Here is a 19363-nt window from a genome sequence, read left to right on the forward strand (position 1 = left end):
TTTCACCTGTCCATTCACCTGCCCACTACTTACGATACACACTGTTTATGTGTGCACTGTGGAGATGTCCTGGGTGTAGTATGACAACACAACGGTAAGTCACTGCCAGGACACGCCGCAGCCTCAACGTGCTGGGAGCGGCAGGGTGAGCAGTGTTCAGTGCAGTTTATTGAAGTTTATTTTACATTTGTGTTGTTCTTCGTTATTGCGTGCGTTAATGTTGAGCACATCCATCAGCAAGTTCAGCTGCAGACAATAACATCCACAGAACTACACAACACATACCAGAGGGACAAACACTTTCCTCTCTCACACACAGCCACATGCACACATACACATGCACACACACATACACATGCACGCACACATACACATAGACACTTTAGATACACTTAGTACATGTTTAATGATCAGGCTATGGCTGTTACAAGACTTGTACAAAGTGCCAGGGAGGTTAAGACATACACGATGTTTACAAATGCTGAACCTGATGACAGTCAGTCACACCGACACAGCAATCACCTGTCTCGTACGGCCAACATGGCGACAGGATGTGGACAGACAGGCAAGTCACATGCAAGGAGATTCTCGCAGAAATTCTGACACATCTTTGGAAGTGCAAGAGGTCGGATGTCAACATCTCGCTACCTGGCATCGCGATGTGATTCCATGGCAAGGATCAATCGTACACCAACGACACCCATATGTAAACATCACTAAACTTAGAAATGTACTCACCAATAAACCTGTTTTTGTCAGAAACAGAGCCTACTGAGAGATTCTTCATTTCTGTCTAGCGCCGCGCGCATGTCTTTTGGAACACACACATACACCATCCACACACACACACCTGTAACAAACACTGCTTACACACGTGCTTTCCAAGATGACTGACGGTGAGCTGGATATTACAATTGAACTGAAGTGTGTATATTCAGCCAAGTGTATTTTAAAAGCAGTTTAGACTAAACACAGCTCATAACAGAATAAGAGGCTGCTTATGCATCAGAAGGATGTAGACACAAATACATCGAGTTTAAAAATAGAAACACAAGCAGTCCATTCTGTCTGGATACAATCCCGAGGTGAGATGGGTACAAATATCACTGCTACACATTGCCTCCCCTCTTGAAAATGATAATTATTATAATAATGTTATTAGGCACACATTCAGGATGAATTATCTGTCCAATGGATTATATCTGCTTAACATTTTTGCATACAACGATCTCTCATTAACGACGATTTTGTGAGACTGCTAACAAAGAAAGGCATCTTCATTGTTAAGAGGGGCAGATAACGCAGTCCGTACGACCTCCAGTCTACAGGAGTTAGTTGCCCGCATGTGGCCAGGGCTGAAACTACTGGATACTAGTGGGACACGAACACTGCCTGTTTGACTGGCAGTACACCATCCATCAACAACCGCAGCGTAATGTAGATGACACACAACTTGACAACAATGCCAATAATAATACTAGAAAGCATTATAAATATTCCTGTAAGACAGAAAAATGCCACAACTGAGAAAAATACACTGATATAGCTAATGTTAGTTCCGATGCTGAAGGATTACAGTGTGAAGAAGCAGTCCCAGCAAAAGGCCACGCCCACAAAACGAAAACAAACAAAAAAGTTAAAAGTTGAAGAGAAGGGACGCAAATGGGTGACATCGTTGGTTGATGGCAAAATATAAAGAGAATAAGTCCTTGTAAAGCCATATAATTCTAGTTTTAAAGAAAAAGGAAGTGCAGCTAACCATTACGGAAATGAAACGATGAGGAGTAAAGAAAGATGCCGTAAACTTAAGTATGAAACTTCATTGTTACCAAACCATAACAAAACTTTGTTAAATCAGGCTTCGAAACTCCTAATGATCTCTGTAAGCGGACTTCTATTGAGTAGTAATGGAATTTTCAAATAGAACGAGTCCACAAACGCCAGCTCTCCAAGTCTCAGTCCCCTCCCTCCCTTCCCCCAAACACAGCACGCGATCAGACCACCAAACCAACCTCCACACAAGCCCGTTACTGGAGTAATCAAGCCAACCCACAATCACGAGTACAAAAACATGTTGCAGTCTTACCTCCGTCTAAATGTTTATAATGCTTGCCAGCATGACACCCAGTCACAAACAAGCTTGCCAGCAATCAACACAGGCCAGGATAAAATAACAAACAAAAGCCAACACAACATTACAACCAAACGTCAACATAAAACGAATTTCCCATTAACTGATTACCAGGCATACAAATAAAACCAGACGTAAATTCATCAAGATTTTCGAATACTTGAGTACCCAGGGTGTAGACGACGACACAGACGTACACGTGCGCTGTCCACGCGCCCGGTGTTAATATCAATAGCAGTGGTCTCGACTAGTAATGTCAGTAAGACCGGACACAGACAACAAAGCCGCAGGTGACAAGTTCGCATCCCTATCTCTACCTCTTGTTTCCGAGTTTGCCGAATCCCCTTCTGCCTGTCACATGCACGTGCCTCAAAGGTGCTCGCTGCTTCGGCAATGGAAACAACATGTCTGCATCTAAGTGCTTCCCCCCATCGACACAAAACCACGAAAAGAGCATTGACTAGACCCGCCACTCTCGCAGTCATTGCTCCACCAATTACCAACCCGACAATGAGTCCGTCCTGCCAAACTGTTCTGGCAAAAGTGTGGCCGTGTGCTCAGCAAAACGCTCGCTTCTCGTCTTTCTCAAGTGTGCTCCCAAGACAAACCTACCTCAGTCAGTTGGGTAACTAGCAGAAGACACCAACGTGTTCTGGCAATAATGTTGATGGTTAAAGAAAACATTTTTTTCCAACCAGCCAAAACTCTAAAAGCTTCATTCTGAAACAGTGACACGTTAGTGAGGCATCAGTGTCAATACAATAATACAAAAAAGGTCGCAAACTGAATTTTCTTTCTTCGAGTACTCTGTTTTCCGTAATTTACATCCAGTTTCCTTCAAACTGTTAAAAAAACAAACAAACAACGACCTAAAATTTTAATGCGGCTTTCGCAAAGGTTATTTTAGCCAATGTTTATCGGTTGAACTAATTTTTTTTTTAACCCAAACAATCTGGAAACATTATGCAACTACTAACATTGGCAAAGCGAGTTATTATATTACCGTTGCAAGCAGGAAAATGCTTTTGTAAAACGTGTCTACTGTTCTACTTCTGTACACCGCTCAAAAATGTACATGAAAAGACCAAGGAAATGTACAACAGTCCACAGTCCACAGGGACACACGCGGAATTATTGTGCAAAAAGATTTCAACAGAGCTTTCTTGAGCTCTCAATGCAGTCAACGACTTTGACCCCTTAAGAATCAAGAAAAAAATGGGGTGAGGAATTAAAACTGCTGTTTTCCTCTCCTCATTCTAGCATCAGCGGACGCAAATCACACCAGCAAACGCCATGACCTGTACATTTTAGCACGTGTTTACCTCCTCTTGTCCATCTTTTTGTTTGGAGACAGCTATTGATGAGCGTGCTCCTACCACCTGCACAATCAGCCCAACCATAAGCACTAGCACACAAACACTTCCTAACCTTATGACCCTGCGATAAAAAGCACCAAGTATTACAGCCCAGTCTTTAAAGATTATGCTCAGCTTATACAAACGAAACCAATTCCCCCAAAAGGCAGCTCAAGAGTACAATTCACAAAATGGAAGAAAAGAAAAACATCACACAATTATTATGTGCCCTTTATGTCTATCGACAGGTTGTTTAGAGGCAGTGGGCTCTCACATGGGAGTCTGAGGAAAGTACAAACTCAGAGAATCAGCAAAACTTCATCAGCCACTCGAGTGCCATTAGGTTCCAACACTGAGAACTCGCGCTGTGTGGCTGACCCTGTCTTTAGATGATGTAACCGCATGCAGCCTTTGTTCTTTCTCTGCTGCACACAAGCCGGTTAGTGACTTCTGCTCGTCACGTGACCTTTGCCTCAAACACGCAGATCAAGCAGAAAGAATCATAGACGTGGAACAGTCGCTTGGCAGGCTAGGCAAGTAACATGCTACAGAACCACCCAGTGACGTGACACACCCTGGGTGACGTATCTGTGAAAGGGCAAAATAGAAATGAGAGAACCGACATGTTCATAGTCTGGACTTCAGCCTGCTCGTTTCACTCAATTCAAGACCACAAAATCACAAAACATACAATCTCTTTCACTCACATACACACCTACATACACAATGAGGAAAGCTTGCAAGCTTGCATTATCTTTTCAGGAACGCCTGGGAGCAGGAATATTTTACGGATCCCAGTCACGTGAGTGACTACCGTTCCCAGCTTCTCTAGCGCCGATCCAAGGGCAAGGCAAGTGCACAGGGAAAAGTGTCAACTATTTGTCGCCTCTTCCCCTATCTTCTCTCTCCCCTGTGAAGCCAGTGTTAGAATAGGTCCATACGACGATGGACAAGCGAAGCCTGTGATTCGGCGACAACTGCACGGTGCGATGTCTGGTCGGCGGCGAGCATCAGGCACTAGTGTGACCATGAGGCACACCGGCAGGCCAACTCACTCTTTTGCACAGTTTCTGAAACATGAACCGGGAAAATGCAGATGGTTGCAGTTGCGGTGGGAGGGAGATTCCCTCTCCCCTTCACAAGCAGATCCAATAGCATTCAACCCAAACCTAACCTTCCTATACAGACAGACCGCCACCTTGTGGTCGCCATGCCAACCGGATCTAGAAGACAATAATAGCCACTCGATAAAACAATGTGAAAGATTGCTAAATTTGTATATTTCTACGTATTTGATTGCATATTGGCCCAGCTCGTCCCTCAATGTGTGTAAACAAGTAACCGAGACAGCCGGACAGGCGGACACAAACACGCATTTCTGTCAGAAAACCATCGTCTCCCATACAAAGCCAAACTCTGTACCCACACTGAAGGGTGGGAAACCAAGGGCCGGGAAATATTCACAAGCATGTGCAATACAGCGCCAATGTGACGTCACAGTACCCCACAATTTCAACGTACTTTCTTCACTAAGACGATCTTGTGTTACACCTTCCACGTAACATTTTTATTCTCACTCACACATGTATTCATTCCTTGACTGGCACGGTCGTTTTGGGGAGCACATAGACAGACGCGCCTGTGTTTGGGCAACGGGAAGCAGGTCCTGATGGACCATTCCACTCCTTGATCTTTGCAAGCCAGTTCTTCTGGCCACCGCGGCGTCGACCACCCTCCAAGGTTCATTGAAGGATGAAGTGTCGTGCCGGGTCGTGCTTACGTCCCTTGACTGTTAGAGTTTCTTGTGTCCTTTGAGTGTCAACCGTGCTTCGTACAAAGTCGTTGGTTTCATGTTTTCTGTCCGAGATATGGAGTGGCCTCCTCAGGCACTTGTTCTCCAATGACTGGATTCTCCTCTCCATACTGGCAAGCAGGGTGTAATTTTCACATTCGCATTCATACATACCCACAAACCTTTGTCACACCTTATTGCAACTAGACAATGCTCATGTTACAGTTACATAAACTGCAGCTGACAAATTATAATATTAAAACATCCATTACCAGAAGATTCAAATAGTCTTATATAGCAATGAAATTAAGCGATACAATAATGCTCCTTTATTACACTAACATTCTAGAATACTAATAGTGCTTCTTTATCTGACTAACATTAAGAAATAGTAGTAATATTTTCAACAGCGAATATTAATAGTCTAAAAAACTGAGTAAAAAAGGATTGATGGCAATGATTTAATCAATTTTAATAAATGTTGTAATCTACTTGTACCCTGAGCTACAATGCTTGTGGAGAACCATGTAGACATTAAGGCAATTACTTTAAGTAACTGGCAATCCTTTCTCCAAAAATCTGCACTTCTATACCGTGACATTACTTGTAAGGTCTACAGCCTAAAAAATGTATCCCACCACATCTTCCTAGATGGTAGTGTTGTTGGGGAAGGGGAATGCTGCAATATGGCCACGGGCCCTGTATACGCCATAGTAAGTTATCTCCCGTAGAGCATAAAATTTTGTTTATAAAAAAACTAATAAAAATTACAATCAAATAAAACAAATCGAGATAAAAGTGTACCCAGTAAAGGCGCTAAAAACATTATACATATTGGCACACACGCCACTCTGACTGCCCACAGCCAGGCAGACGATCATTAATTAGGCTAATTATCATTTTAAAAAGTGTGGCACAGAGGAGACTTCGCGTATGTAGAAATACTGGGGAACGATAGATGATGGAATCTCTGATCAGCGCTGTGCTGTGTTGAGTCCTATGTGGATCCAGGTTGTTTTGCTTTGAACCGCAACGTTCAGCCTCCAGCAGGGTATGAAATTCAAGCACCAAGATGGAAGCGAAGCCAGCGAGGAAAATGTTGAAAACTGTACTATGCAGTCCCGTCAGGAAACATCCTCCACTACCTGTCGGCAATCTCTCTTAAAGCACAATCCACACTAACAACACCAGGACTCCAGCAATAAGTCTAGTGCCGCACATTCGAAACAAGCGCACGACAGCTGCGCATCCAGCCAGAAGGTGAAAGGTTCAAAGTGAGTCCTTGTTTTGCATAGTCCCGCAGAAGATCTCGCCTAGTCTCTCCCAACAGTCTCCTACTGGAATATCCCCCCCCCCTTCCATTCCCGGCAAGTCATGAACCACTCAAGCATCATCAGTATAAACTGCACTGCCACAGTCTCTTGACGCGGGTCCCACTGCTCTCTACGGCTGGATCTTAGGCGGCTGAGATTTGTACGGCTGCTGTACATGTGGGCGCGCCTGCTTGCCGCTGGAGGAGGTAACGGGGGGTGGAGGCTGGTACAGAGGGGAGGTGACACTAGTTTCCTCTATATCAGGGTCAGCCTCGTCCGTCGGGGGTGTTGTCTCCTTCAGACCGGTCCTCCTCTCAGGGCTCTCGCTGGTACCCCGGTGGTACTCCGGGGGCGGGGCAGGCGGTGTCTCCAGCAGTAGCGGCTTGGTGGAGTCGCTGGGTTTGTCGTCCAACTCGTCGGGGAAGATGACTGGCGCGCCTTTATTAACAAAAGTGTTTTGATCCTCCAGGTTCATCTTGCCCTTTCGCTTTTTGCGGTACAGGATGCAGGCAATGAGCAGCGCCAACACCAGAATGGACACAATCACCACCGCCGGCACAACCGTCGTGATCCAGATGTCGTCAGTGCTGGTGGTGGAGCCCTTAGCCACGGACTCTGTGGTGTTAGGCGCAGGCATAGGCGGCGAGGTGGGCGCCATGGTCTTGTCCGGCTTCACCACCTCCGGCATAGCGACGCTGGAAGTGGGCTTGTATGCTGTGGTCATGTCAGGGATAGCATCAGGACGTGCAGTGACGGGTCTCATTGTGGCCGACAGAACAGGGAAGGCGGAGTCGTGCTGACACTCGCCCAGCGGCGCCAGGAATGCACCAACTAGTCTCCAGGGCCTTAGCTTCTCTATGGCTTCTTCCGACAGCGTACCATCGTCGCGGATGATCTTACTGCCCACGCTCCTGATGTCGTCTACCGGACAACCAGTGCCAGCCAGGGTTTTGTTAGACCAGGCATAGACGACGGAGCCGGGAGCAATGCGAGTCACCGTCATAGAGCTCACGTTGTCCTCGCCATACACGCTAGCCACCCGGCGGGCCAGGTCCAGCTTGCTGTCCAAGCTTCTGACGAAGGTCGCATAGTCGGCGTCAAAGGTCATACTGATTTCATGATTAATGGCGTTCTTCTTTCCGGGCTGCCGCACGTGCACTTTAAAGGACGTGTTGATAATGATTTCCTGGTCCGGCAACTTAGCGACAAGCGTCACAGAGTGCCGTCCGATTTCCGCCTCCATGGGCAGAGCCCTGAGGACTTGGTTCTTGCTGTCAAACTGCATCCAGTAGTCATCGGGGATGCGCGATGATGCGTTGAGTAACATGGTCAGCTGGAGGCTGCTGGTACCGCCCTTGCCACACGCCGTGAATGTCTCCTCCGGGATGCGGTACTCCAGCATTTCGCCTACGTTTACGTTTACCCGGCTGATTGCCTCATTGATGTCCGGTTTCAGACATTTCATTGCCTCCGTGGTAATAGTTTCCTTCGTGGTTGTGGTGGTTGGTTTAGGTGTGGTGGGTTTGGGGGCCCGAGTGACGGGTCGGGTGGTGGTAGTTGTAGTGGATGGCACGCGCGTTGCCATATCTGTGGGCAGCATCTCCGTCTTGGATGCCTCCACGGTTAGCGCCGGGGTTTCCGAGGGCTGAATCGCGTCAGGTTTGACCATCTTAGGTGTAGTGACGTCTGCATGGGTGGCTGTCTTGGGCATTTCTGGCACGGCTGGGGTCGGCTCAATGGTGAACGTAGGCGACGTCATATGCACAATCTGCGGGTATTAGAAACCAGGCTTAGCGATATAGACAGGTAGTGCTCCTGTACGTTAATGACGGTTTTCTCTCTTTCTCTCTCACAAGTACTTGCGCACAAAACCCCACCAGATATGTTACCACCGCCACAAATAGCTACAGCAAAGGATTGATCAATTGATACAAATAGCGATACTGTAAAACTGTATTCTCTGTAGGTGATTCTCGCTAACAATTTGCAAGTTATCCGATTTTGTTAAATCTTCTCTATGTTGTCAATTGTACAACAGCATTCAACAAGACAGCCCATATAAATATATATTTAATATAGAAATTAAGGGTGTAGTAAGAGCTGTAGACAGTTCTACCTTGTGGGTCATGGTGTCTGTGTCCGAGGTACCCGTGTCCACCACAGTGCCGGTGGCTGTTGGCGGCGAGATGGTGATGACGGGAGTAGGTGTGGCATGCACCTGCCTCCTGCGGCGTTTGACGGCGTGCTGCTGCTGCAGGCGAGTGTTAGTCACTCGCCATCCTATGATCGGGTGCCCCACGGCCTTGGCCATCTGGCCACTGCTAGAGTCGTCGTCCAGCTTTTGCAAGATCGCGAACTGACCCACCTCCACCTTCCCGCACCCGACGAGCCAAGAGAGGGAAACGCCGGGTGTCTGGGGATTCTTGGCGTCTCCAACGCCGGTGACGAGGGCCGAGGCGTCTTCCATGTTTCCCACGACTGATGTCACCTTCACTACGCCCTCACCCAGCCCCATGTGCGACAGGAAGCGGTCTACCAGCGACACTTGCTTATCAGCCGCCAGCATCTCCATGTCCACGTCCACAATGATGGTGGCGACGGTCTCAGGCTCCTCCCGCTTGCAGCGAACGACGTCCAGACCGGACTTTCTGAAGGTGAGCGACTGGCTGGAGGACAGGGAAGGCGAGTCTGGGTTGACGATGACGGAGAAGACGTCCATGGCCGTCGAGCCGTCTTTGCCGTGGGCGAACACCTCCAAGTACAACTGCCCTGCGTCGGGCGGGGCCGGGTAACCTCTGAGCACGCTCTGCTCGCCATCGAAATGAAGCCACTTGGGCAGAGTGTCTTTACCGGCCTCCAGCACCTACAGAACACACCCATACATGCCAATTACGAACTGATGAAACTTCAACTTACAAAACACGAGATGTAAAAATTTAAATATACACATGTACAAATGATCAACTTAAGTACAATGTTATTTTTGTACATTTTGTCTTTCACATGACAAGTTTCGCCTAAGTATTCTCCCCTTCCCACATTGTCTCCCCCCCCCCCATTCTGTTTCATGTGTATACGGACAACAATGCTAATTATAGCATACACAAGACACGAGTGTACAAAATGAAAGCGCTGAGAAATCGACGAGTTTGCTGCTTATACTGCTGATCTTTGAAGTGTTCGGCAGTTACAGCATAATTATATCGTACTCATTTATAGTATAATTCCATCTTACTCGTGTGGTCTCGTGTCCCCTTTTCTCCTCATCTTTTCCTCCCACCCCCAACCCCGTCTTCAGCTCACGCACTCCACTTTCCGCTCTGTTATCAAGGTGCGAGCGCGCGTGCGTGTTATCCGACAGATGAAGCCACCAGCGGTAATCGCGCTGGCAGTGGGTAGCGCTAGGCGTGGACAAGTGCTGCCAGACTTGGGAAACGTCAGCGAGTGCGAAGTGGCAAAGACAGCGGCGTCCATGACAGAGTTAAAGTAGAAAAAAAAATCAGCATTTGGTCTCTCTCTCACAGGTCTGCATGGTATGCCACAAAAAGTCTTGCGTTCACATAAGACATACAACTGGCACCCATGCAAACTAAGCTTCATCGTTTCTCTAAGCGCACTTGTTCTGAATAAAAGCATCCCCAGGATGTCAGTTTTACAGACGCCTTAATGGCCACCTCGCAAGCAAAGAGGTCTAAAGGTCAAAAGTCAAAGAAAATGTCAGAAAGAAGCACCGACCAAAGAACACCTCTCACATCCACAACGGCGGACGTTTGTTCAGTTTCCGCTACGATAGCCCACTCCAGCCCCCGTCTTTCTTATAAACATTTGAAAAATGGGGCACCGCAAACATTGGCATCACTGTGAAACTAACAGACGGACCATGTCTGGATCTGCTCGAAGTCGACAGATCGCCATATTGGAACTCGACAGACAATACTGTCTCAGTAATTGGGATCCCTTCAACTGTGTTTTCGTATTTTTTATAAACTGTCACATTATTTCCCTGGAAAGGTTTAGTTCTTTGATTTCAAAAATAAAGACCATAAGTGTCCAACCGTTCATGTTTTATGTTGGTGTTTTTGACGACGAGTGGTAAGATGATTGCCTGGTTGCTTCAGCAAGCTGTATTTAAGCGCGAGAGTCCAGTAGCTGTCCCCTTCTGCCCAGCCGAGCAGTGTAGCCGAGTTCTCTCAAATCATGTCTATTATTACTTCGACTCCAAAATTCAATCCGCCAAGATTTAACAATTCATTACTAGACTTTAGTTGCCAACCAGGTTTGACCCCTAACCCGTGTCGGCCGTCTGATGTAAGGTTACGCCTCTTTTCAATTCGATGAACCCTTTGCAAGATCTGCAGTCGTTGAACCCATACCTTGTCCAGCACACACACACAGAGGAAATGAAGCGTGGTTGACGGGACGACGATTGTAAATAATTTGCACTATCTATTCCACATATATATTTCAGCTTCGCTAATCAACGCTAAATAACCAGCTAAATGGACCAAGGAGGCACTGTTTTATGTGTGCTAGAGAGAAATGAACGAGTGAGTGTCAGCAATTAAAGTCAGTCATGCCATGCTTTGTATGGCCAACTGCTGTTTACTGCCTACTGCGCAGCACGTAGTCAAGCAGATTCTCAACGTCAAGGGCTGGTTGGCTCCAAAGGGAAGTTCTTTCCTCCCCAACCTCGTAGCCACTGCAAATGCCTATCGAGGGAAAAATGCCTGCGCCGCCATACTTAACATCAACCTACCGCCACAACCTGCCTCAGCATGCGGTCACCTCCAGGGAAGACAAGGCTCATGTTAGCACAACAGAATTTTCTACAACTCACAGACCAGTTTTCTTGAACGCCCGACCCTCCGGGGCAAATCAGCTTTAATATTAATAGCACAACCATAAGAATTACTACTACTTGAAAGTATTTTTATACCTTCCTTTCTACAAATACCTAGCCACCCACCTATAGTCGTGACCCATGACGCATGACCCCGTCGGTACACAAAGCATCCAGTCAAGAGCAGCGGCGACGTTGCCCTGGAGAGCTTTTACGTCACCTATGCCACGTAGAACGCTCGCAAAACGAGCCAGCGACCTTACGTGGGTCAGACTGGTTCCACACTGCCTGACTGCAAGATCCCCTCGCCACACCTCGAAATAGCGTTGTTTTTATAGCGGCAGCTTCTTCATCCTTCATGCCTATTCCTTGCCATGACTTCCTCCCGCCCCCTTTTCCCCCTTATTCCCGCACCAGTATTCTCCTCTCCCCCTCCCAACACACACAGAGCTCCCAATGACCTAGGTTTTAAATTAGACCCAGGTCAAGACGGCAACGTAGTGAATATACCTGTAGTCGGGCTGCCTTGATGTGTTTTACAGGCACACCTTTTGCAACGCGTGTACAGGTGTAAACGGCGGCGCCAGCTTCTGAGTCATCGCCAGTGATGGCGGCTGCCATTTTTCACGATCCCATCGCATGCCGACCGCACTAAAGTTTCACTAAAGTTACCTGGGTGTTTGATCACCTGGCCTGTAGTACACCAAGACAGACACTAAACACGGTCTACGCTTTATTACTGCACTGCATATCCACGCTCTACAGTGTTGCTTTCTTTCAGCATTCAACAAAGGAGGGAATGGGTGATAAAAACTGCTAATCGGGCAAACCTCTCAAGTTTTCAGCATTGAATTTGATGAATCAAGGTAAAGAGAATCATCAGTTATATATACTACCACCACCACCGACTCACTCTCTCTCACACACACAGGTGTATGCAGCACGTCAAAGATGTCAAAAGCAGACATACATGTTAAAGTATTCATTTCACCGCTTAACTTCCTTACTCATCTATTTTGCCGGTTTGTAGAAGTGGAGATTCTGTTCCCTTCAACAGCAGGGTCGGAAGAGGAACAATTCAACACGCGACTGGAAAGATCCAACATTAGGATCAACCGGGAGTGATGAACTTGCTACAAGTTTCCCTGAGCTGCGGGGGGTTGAAAGAGAAAATACCCGCTCTTAGCTCCTATAAACAACATATTGATTGTCCTGAAGGCCCGCACAGCTAGCCCCACCCGTATCTATTACTGTTTAATTATACGCATACCCTGGCCAGGCACTTCCGGAGGGTGTCTGGGGGTGGTGCCATGCTGCGGCGTGTAGCAAGACTGCAGCTTCAAGCTCACGTGCTGCAGCCGGATGCCACTCTGTAGCTTCAGCGCAGTGTCTGCTGCAGCGGACTTCCCCCTTCCTTAACTGCAGCCATATTGAGCAGTTAAACGATATATTGTGTACTTTATCTATGGTCGTCTACATCTTCCATATTCCAGTCAAAAATGCGCCCTCAAGCGCTGCCAAATTATTTTCTTTCACCCTAAAAGAATGGATTAGAAACACACGGCTTATTTTCATGCCGGAAACCAAGTGGTTGGTATTATTGCTTAATGACCTTACTGACCTGTCTGTCACAGACGAAATGCTTGGACACATGATCTATTAAAGAAGACTGGACTATCACATGTCAGACTATCATCTGTGTTAGTAATAAAAAGTTATAAACCAGCCCTCATCATCAGAAGAGCATGAATATAGGCGCTGCGGCACTACAAGACAAGTCAGCCTGCAGATGTCTGCATCTCGTTCTTCCTCGTTTACAGCGATGCTTTGAGATGCTGTCTCCTGTGCCTGCGCTGAAGAGGAGTTAACATTTACACGTGGGTTTAGTTACATTTGCTGAGCGCAGTACTCGGGGTGCACAGACACCATGTCCTGTCGCCAAGACGCCAAGCGCTGTACACAGGCATCGAACCTTCACACAGGCGTCAACAGTGTGTCTTGCCTTTTCTTGGCTACTCTTCCCCCACCAGGGTAGAAGATGCAAAATCTCACTTTTTTTTATTATGTGATTATATTCCTTCCTTTCCCTTTTCTATTGTGTCACGTGTGAAACACCGATGGATTAGTAACTATTTCAACAATTCAGGTATTTTTCAGTTTGAATCGTTTGAGCTACCACGAGATTGGTAATTAGTCTAACACTTCAGATATTTGCAAAACTTGTCGGTCAAAGATTGCTCACTTTAAGTGGATTGTACATACCAGCCATTCAAACTGGGGATACAGTAGTGCATGGCTTTTAGTCTAACTGGAGCAATAACGAGGATACCAACCATTTAAGATGATGAGATAGGGTTGTATGTCAGCCACTCTAACCGATAATGCCACTGTAAATGCTTTTCATTTTAAGCGAAAAGACAGCCATATCCAACCATTCTGACAGGAAGAACGCAGACCGGCACTAGAGAGGTTCGTCTTTAAGGAGTGCCCTGCTATATTTTGAATTCTGCTTCGAGAAGCATCTAGAACGAGGAGTGGCTCGTCTTCCGCCTGTCAGTCGATGAAAGAAGATGATTATGAATAATATCTGCTTGTTGCGGGAATGAATGGAAGGCCCTTTCAAATGACATCTATAACGTATATTGCAGCTTTCAAAACAAGGGGGTACTTGTGGCACTCCCCAGTCTTCTTCACACAGGGATGGGTTGTTTTCGACCTAGCATACTTTGAAAACAGTGTTCTCTAGGTCGGTTGGTCTGTTTATTTGACAGGAAGATGCGATTCGCACTGATGAGAAGGGCTGACGAAGCGGGGGTATGAAACCCCAGATGGCCATTCCATTGTCTATGCCTCACAGCCACAGAGAAGCAAAGTCATGAGATGAAATATGAACTACGGAACTAAAATTTTCGCTGTAATGGCGGGCAAGGAAGCAAGCTCCCAGAAGTTCGCTCTCTCCCTTTCTTCGCTTTTATTCAGCGAAGGATCAAAAGAGCAAAGAATGTACATATCCGTAGATCACCATACACTGCTATTTTGGAGGACCGTCCTCACAAACAAACCTTTCACTGATCGACATCAGGATAGTGCATCCTTTGTACCCGCCATCAATATTAGCATCCTCCAGAATATACATAACTGAACGCTCCTCATCTGTCGCACTATGTAGGTGACATCAATTACATATCACAACAATGATGACGGCTCAGAAATAATGTGCTGCTAATGTCTCGTCGTGCCAGTCCCATGGAAGGCACTGCCATTGCAATGAACGTCTTTTGGACAATAAGGTCAGTGTCATGCACCCACAGCTTTTGACTGGAGAGGAGTAGCACTATTATTTGAAGCTCGGGTGAGCTTTTACTCTCTATACACCTTGTCTTGACAAGAAAGTTTTCACCCGGTCAGGTGAAGCGCTTTATGACAAGACGAGGACGCACATTCAGGAGAGCAAAGTCCTTGCAAGCGCGAGGGGAGGCCGGCATTGAGAGACAGACAGTGCCGTGTAAGCCATGACAGCTAATTAACTGATGTCAATTGCATCACAGCTATGACGAACTGCAACACGCGACAACTACAGCCCCGTCCGTAAACATTGATGCCCTAGTGCTATTCGGTTCTGCTTCCTCTGCCAAGCGTGAACGTGTCGTACACAGTCGCTACATTATAACTACCCAAGAGGAAGGAAGAGGAGAACTGTAGGGAGGTTAAAAATCCTACCAACCAGTCACTGGGCAATCAACCTGAAAATGAACCAAGTCACCTAGTGCTGAAGTTAAGCTCGCTTTTTACGGACAAATAACACAGGTCAGTACTGTTGACATTGCCTTTTTAAGTACAGACTGGTAGATAGTATACTTGAATACGAGATTGTGTTGTTCTGATGCATCTATGCAATGACGCCTATAAATGTGCATGTGCGCAGGCGCATTCATTTTACATCCATTTGCTTTTCCTTGCTACTCTGCTTCGTTCTCTCCCTCCCTCACCTCCCACCACTTGCACACAAATCCATATTTACAGGGAGATAACCGTTGCGTTATTTGCAGACGCAGGTGATCCACTTCCTCGCTGAAATTGAGTTCCCGTGTTTTGCGCCGCTTGGTGTCCTTTTATCTCCCCTCTTGAGAAATAACACACATTCTCTTGTGACGAGTGGCATCGGAAAGTAGGGCGACATTTCTGATGCCCTCTGCAGGCATTGCTCGGCTCACAACTCTTGTCTCTGTGCCAGCATTGTGCGCCTTATCGGGGAGGACAATTGGTCGACATACAGGCCGGAGAGCGCAGTCTGGTCTGATTATCTTTTTCCATGGAATCGCACGGACTCATTTTACTGCCGCCGACGTCCCAGTGCGGCTATTTTCTCTCGATGAAGCCGCAAGTCCATCATTTAGATGTCGGCCTATTAAAATAGTTTACACTGAACATAACGGAACTCTCACAATCTGCATCCTGTCTGGGGAGGGAGTGGATCCCAGGCAACGCTAAGACTGTGTTCGTTTTGAGACAGATTTTGGGGGATAGTCTGGGCCTAAAGAAGGAAAGTGAAGCACGTGATGGTACAAAGAACGAGTGCGCGGAATCATGGGGGAGGGGGATAGAACTGGAAAGTAAACGTTTCTAGTGTGAACATCGCTGACATTGGCTACTGCACCAAGGTGTGATTTAAGGAAAATGTAATAACATTTTTTTCCATGTGACCAATTCTCTAACCCCTTCCACACCATCAACTCCCTCCCCCCGAGTTACAGAGAACATAAACATAGCGCTTTTATCCTCCAAACCAGGCTGTTGGAGAGTGATGTCCCTTCGCCTAACATAAAGGGTACTAGCTCTCAGGAGTTCTTTGAATTTTGTTATTTTTCTAAAATAGTTTTGATTTTGGAGTCCATTGTTTGACCTGTCAAGATCCTCGTGATGTGCTGGACTGTGTTTCTCGACTGTGACATTTTGTTTAAGGTCCATGGCGTCAGTTGATCAGGTGACCAACAGTCCTTTCTTCACGAGACGACGCCATTTTCATTAGTCCAGTTTCTTGTTAGTGCACGTCGACAGCGAGATGAAACTACGAAATGTGGCTAAACTTCTTGATGAATCGAGGTAGTAAAACTTTCTAGAGCTTGTGTGACCTATGGAGATTTATCCTAAGCAATTCCTTGTCATCATCATCATTACTATTTACGATATGAGCTTATTATGGCGCTAAAAAACTTTTATTGTTATTAAAGTTCTTTATATACAAGCGCATTAGTACACACCTTTTAGGAAAGTCATCAAATGCCCTTTTATGCCAACAAGCATATGCACAAACACAAACTGAAGCTGTCCCTACGTCAGTTTTATAAACAAACAAGTCCATACACACATATATATAAACTTGTGAAAGTGATTGCAACTGCTGTAGGAAAATCGCACGGCGTTCACTTTAAGGACCTTCGAACAATGAGCTGGTTTTCAATAATTAATCTTTTCGCACTTTCGTACTTGAGGCCTTAAACAGTGTTATAAAAGGAGTCTTGGGGGCTCCTACCGCCAACTAGACAAGAGTACGCACCTTGCGTCACACTGTAACACTACCCTAACGCAGGCAAGCAGGACCAGCCATGAAACCACCCATTCTCCCGCGTCCGCAACATCAACCCTTGCCTAATCCCCAGCAGCTGTGGACAAAGACGCGCCTCCTTGCCTGCAGTCCCTGCGTGAAAGAGGGCGCCAGATGGCGGCAGAATGAGAGAGAAGAAAAAGAAAGAGAAGGAACAAAAAGAGGAAAAGGGAGGACATTAATCCCAAGCTGACCTGTCACTGAAGGTCACATTTCGTGGAGGAGCGACAGCCATCTCCAACAGTTTTTTTTATCTCTCCTATATCCTTTATCTCGTCATTATATAGAATTATTCCAACGTTCTGTGCTGATCGATCCCATGAATTTACAATGACGTGTCATTTCATGAATTTACTTTACCAAGAGGAGATGTTTCTTCACTACATCTTCGTCTGATCGATCTTATTCCCCCATTATATGGAGTTAATCCACCATCACACGGTATAAGTCTCTCATATCCTTGTCTGATCGATAAGATACATGTAGAAATTCGATGCCAGTCTCACAATGTTGCAGAAGCAATGTATATTAATCAGTGACCATGGCAAAACCTTTGCATACCGAGTAGCTTTCACGCAATACAAATGCTTTTTGACAAATGATCTGCACCTTACAATAAGAAAAATAATCATGAAACTGAAACTGTGGACTATTCATTAAAAGACACAGACCAAGCTATACTCTTTGAAAACATTCTTACTCTCTGATCTGAAATACACAAAATACTTATCAAAAGGTGACAGTTACGATTCTCATAGTATCCTGGTTGCCAGCTGATCAATCAACAACGTGTTGCTCTGATTTCGACAAAGATGAGGGGGAGAGAAAGACATTTATGGCACACGGCAATGATTGATGTACGACACTATTTTTATTATTTTATGTTTAATTTTAAGCTGCGAGACACACTCGTGACAGTCGGAGAGCAAGGAATAATGAAATAAGTTTGGTTGATTTCACCGAAGATTCGAAAGACGCATAGGGTTAAAACAGGTCTCTGAGCTAGTAAGGCTTTATAAACTCTGTTTACAACAAAACCTCAGTCCTCACCCCCTCCCGGCCATCCTGTCTGAGATCTCTGCCCATCGCTAGCATCGATACACCTCCCTTCAAACATCGGTTTCTGTAACCCTCCCACAACCGCTGACGAACCTGTCACGCATTCTTTCTCTCTCTCTGTAGGGGGTGGAGGGGACTAGTCATTGGCGCCACAGCTCTGTGACAGCAAATCTTTCATTGGCAAAACCCACTAATATAACATCCACATGCTAGCAGGAACCGGCTTTAAAGGGGCGGTTCACCTAGATATGAGCAAACCCACAAAGCATTGCACTCTTCGCACTCTCACCTCCAGCGTATGAAGACTAGCGACTGAAGGAAGACAGCTACAGACAATCAAGCAAGAAGTTTATCTTCAGTGCAAGCTCAACGTGAAAGAAAAGGTACAATACTTTTAAACGTGAGCAAAGGCTTAGACAACGCCTAGATAAAGCAAAAATATCATGACTTACCACATATTTATCCACAGATCCCTTGAAAGCATCGCTGGGAATGTGGTACTGGAAGAGGCGGCCGACGGTTGCTGTGGTGTCAGCTATTCCCCACATGAGGGCCACCGGTTGGTGCCCGGAGCTGCCTGCTAGTACCTCCCCTCTGTCTGGGTCTACCTGCATCACCTTCATCCCATAGGTACATCCATAGACCAGGAGCAACACTGACCATGTCCCCATCACAACACGATACGACGCCATTGCAGGTTCGACGACTACACCCAGCACTGCCGGGCCAGCACCAAACGCCGGGACGATACAACGCAGGCGAGGTAACTCTTCGGGCAGCAAGCTTAGCTACACCCCCAAACGAAAAAAAAAACAACTTTCCTCGTCTAGCAGACGGGTTGTCGGCTGGAGCGCAATGCCACAAGCCTCGACAGCAAGCGTAGATCACAATTGCCTCATTTCTGGAATGCCAGCTCGAGCCGTGCCCCTGCTGCCGGCAGCCGGTATGCACACACGCGCGCGTGCAGAATCCACAGTCCAGCGGCGCTTACAGGAAAAAAATCTGCTGAGTCGGTCCTGCTGGCACTACAGGCCCTGCAACACATGGTAGAGATATACACTCACGTGTACTATTCAACACCTCAATAGATGCTGCTGCTGATGATGATTCACAAATATACATGTATGCAAGAGTGTGGAAGTGTAGGTGCGAGATAGTACGTGCGTGAGCCAATGTATTGTACTTTTATCTTCAATATTTTCTCTTCAGCGGCTATTCTACACTTCTTCTTACTTTCACAGAACCGCTTTAGTTCTCTTTCTCTCTCT

General features: G+C 46.5%; 1 protein-coding gene across 5 annotated transcripts in view; it reads right to left on the reverse strand.

The window, feature by feature from the left end:
* Positions 1-387: 387 nt before the first annotated feature.
* The window catches only part of LOC112571559 (dystroglycan-like), a 68762-nt gene continuing 49786 nt past the window's right edge, over positions 388-19363 (reverse strand). For all 5 annotated transcript variants that reach the window (XM_025250620.1, XM_025250621.1, XM_025250622.1 and 2 more), the window contains 3 exons: positions 18548-19129; positions 8708-9454; positions 388-8359 (listed from right to left, as the gene is read on the reverse strand). In XM_025250620.1, coding sequence (XP_025106405.1) covers positions 6722-8359; positions 8708-9454; positions 18548-18787 — 2625 coding nt within the window. In that variant the 5' untranslated portion in view covers positions 18788-19129 and the 3' untranslated portion in view covers positions 388-6721. The remainder of the gene's footprint in view (positions 8360-8707; positions 9455-18547; positions 19130-19363) is intronic.

This window comes from Pomacea canaliculata, linkage group LG9, assembly GCF_003073045.1.
Source record: "Pomacea canaliculata isolate SZHN2017 linkage group LG9, ASM307304v1, whole genome shotgun sequence".
NCBI lineage: Eukaryota > Metazoa > Mollusca > Gastropoda > Architaenioglossa > Ampullariidae > Pomacea > Pomacea canaliculata.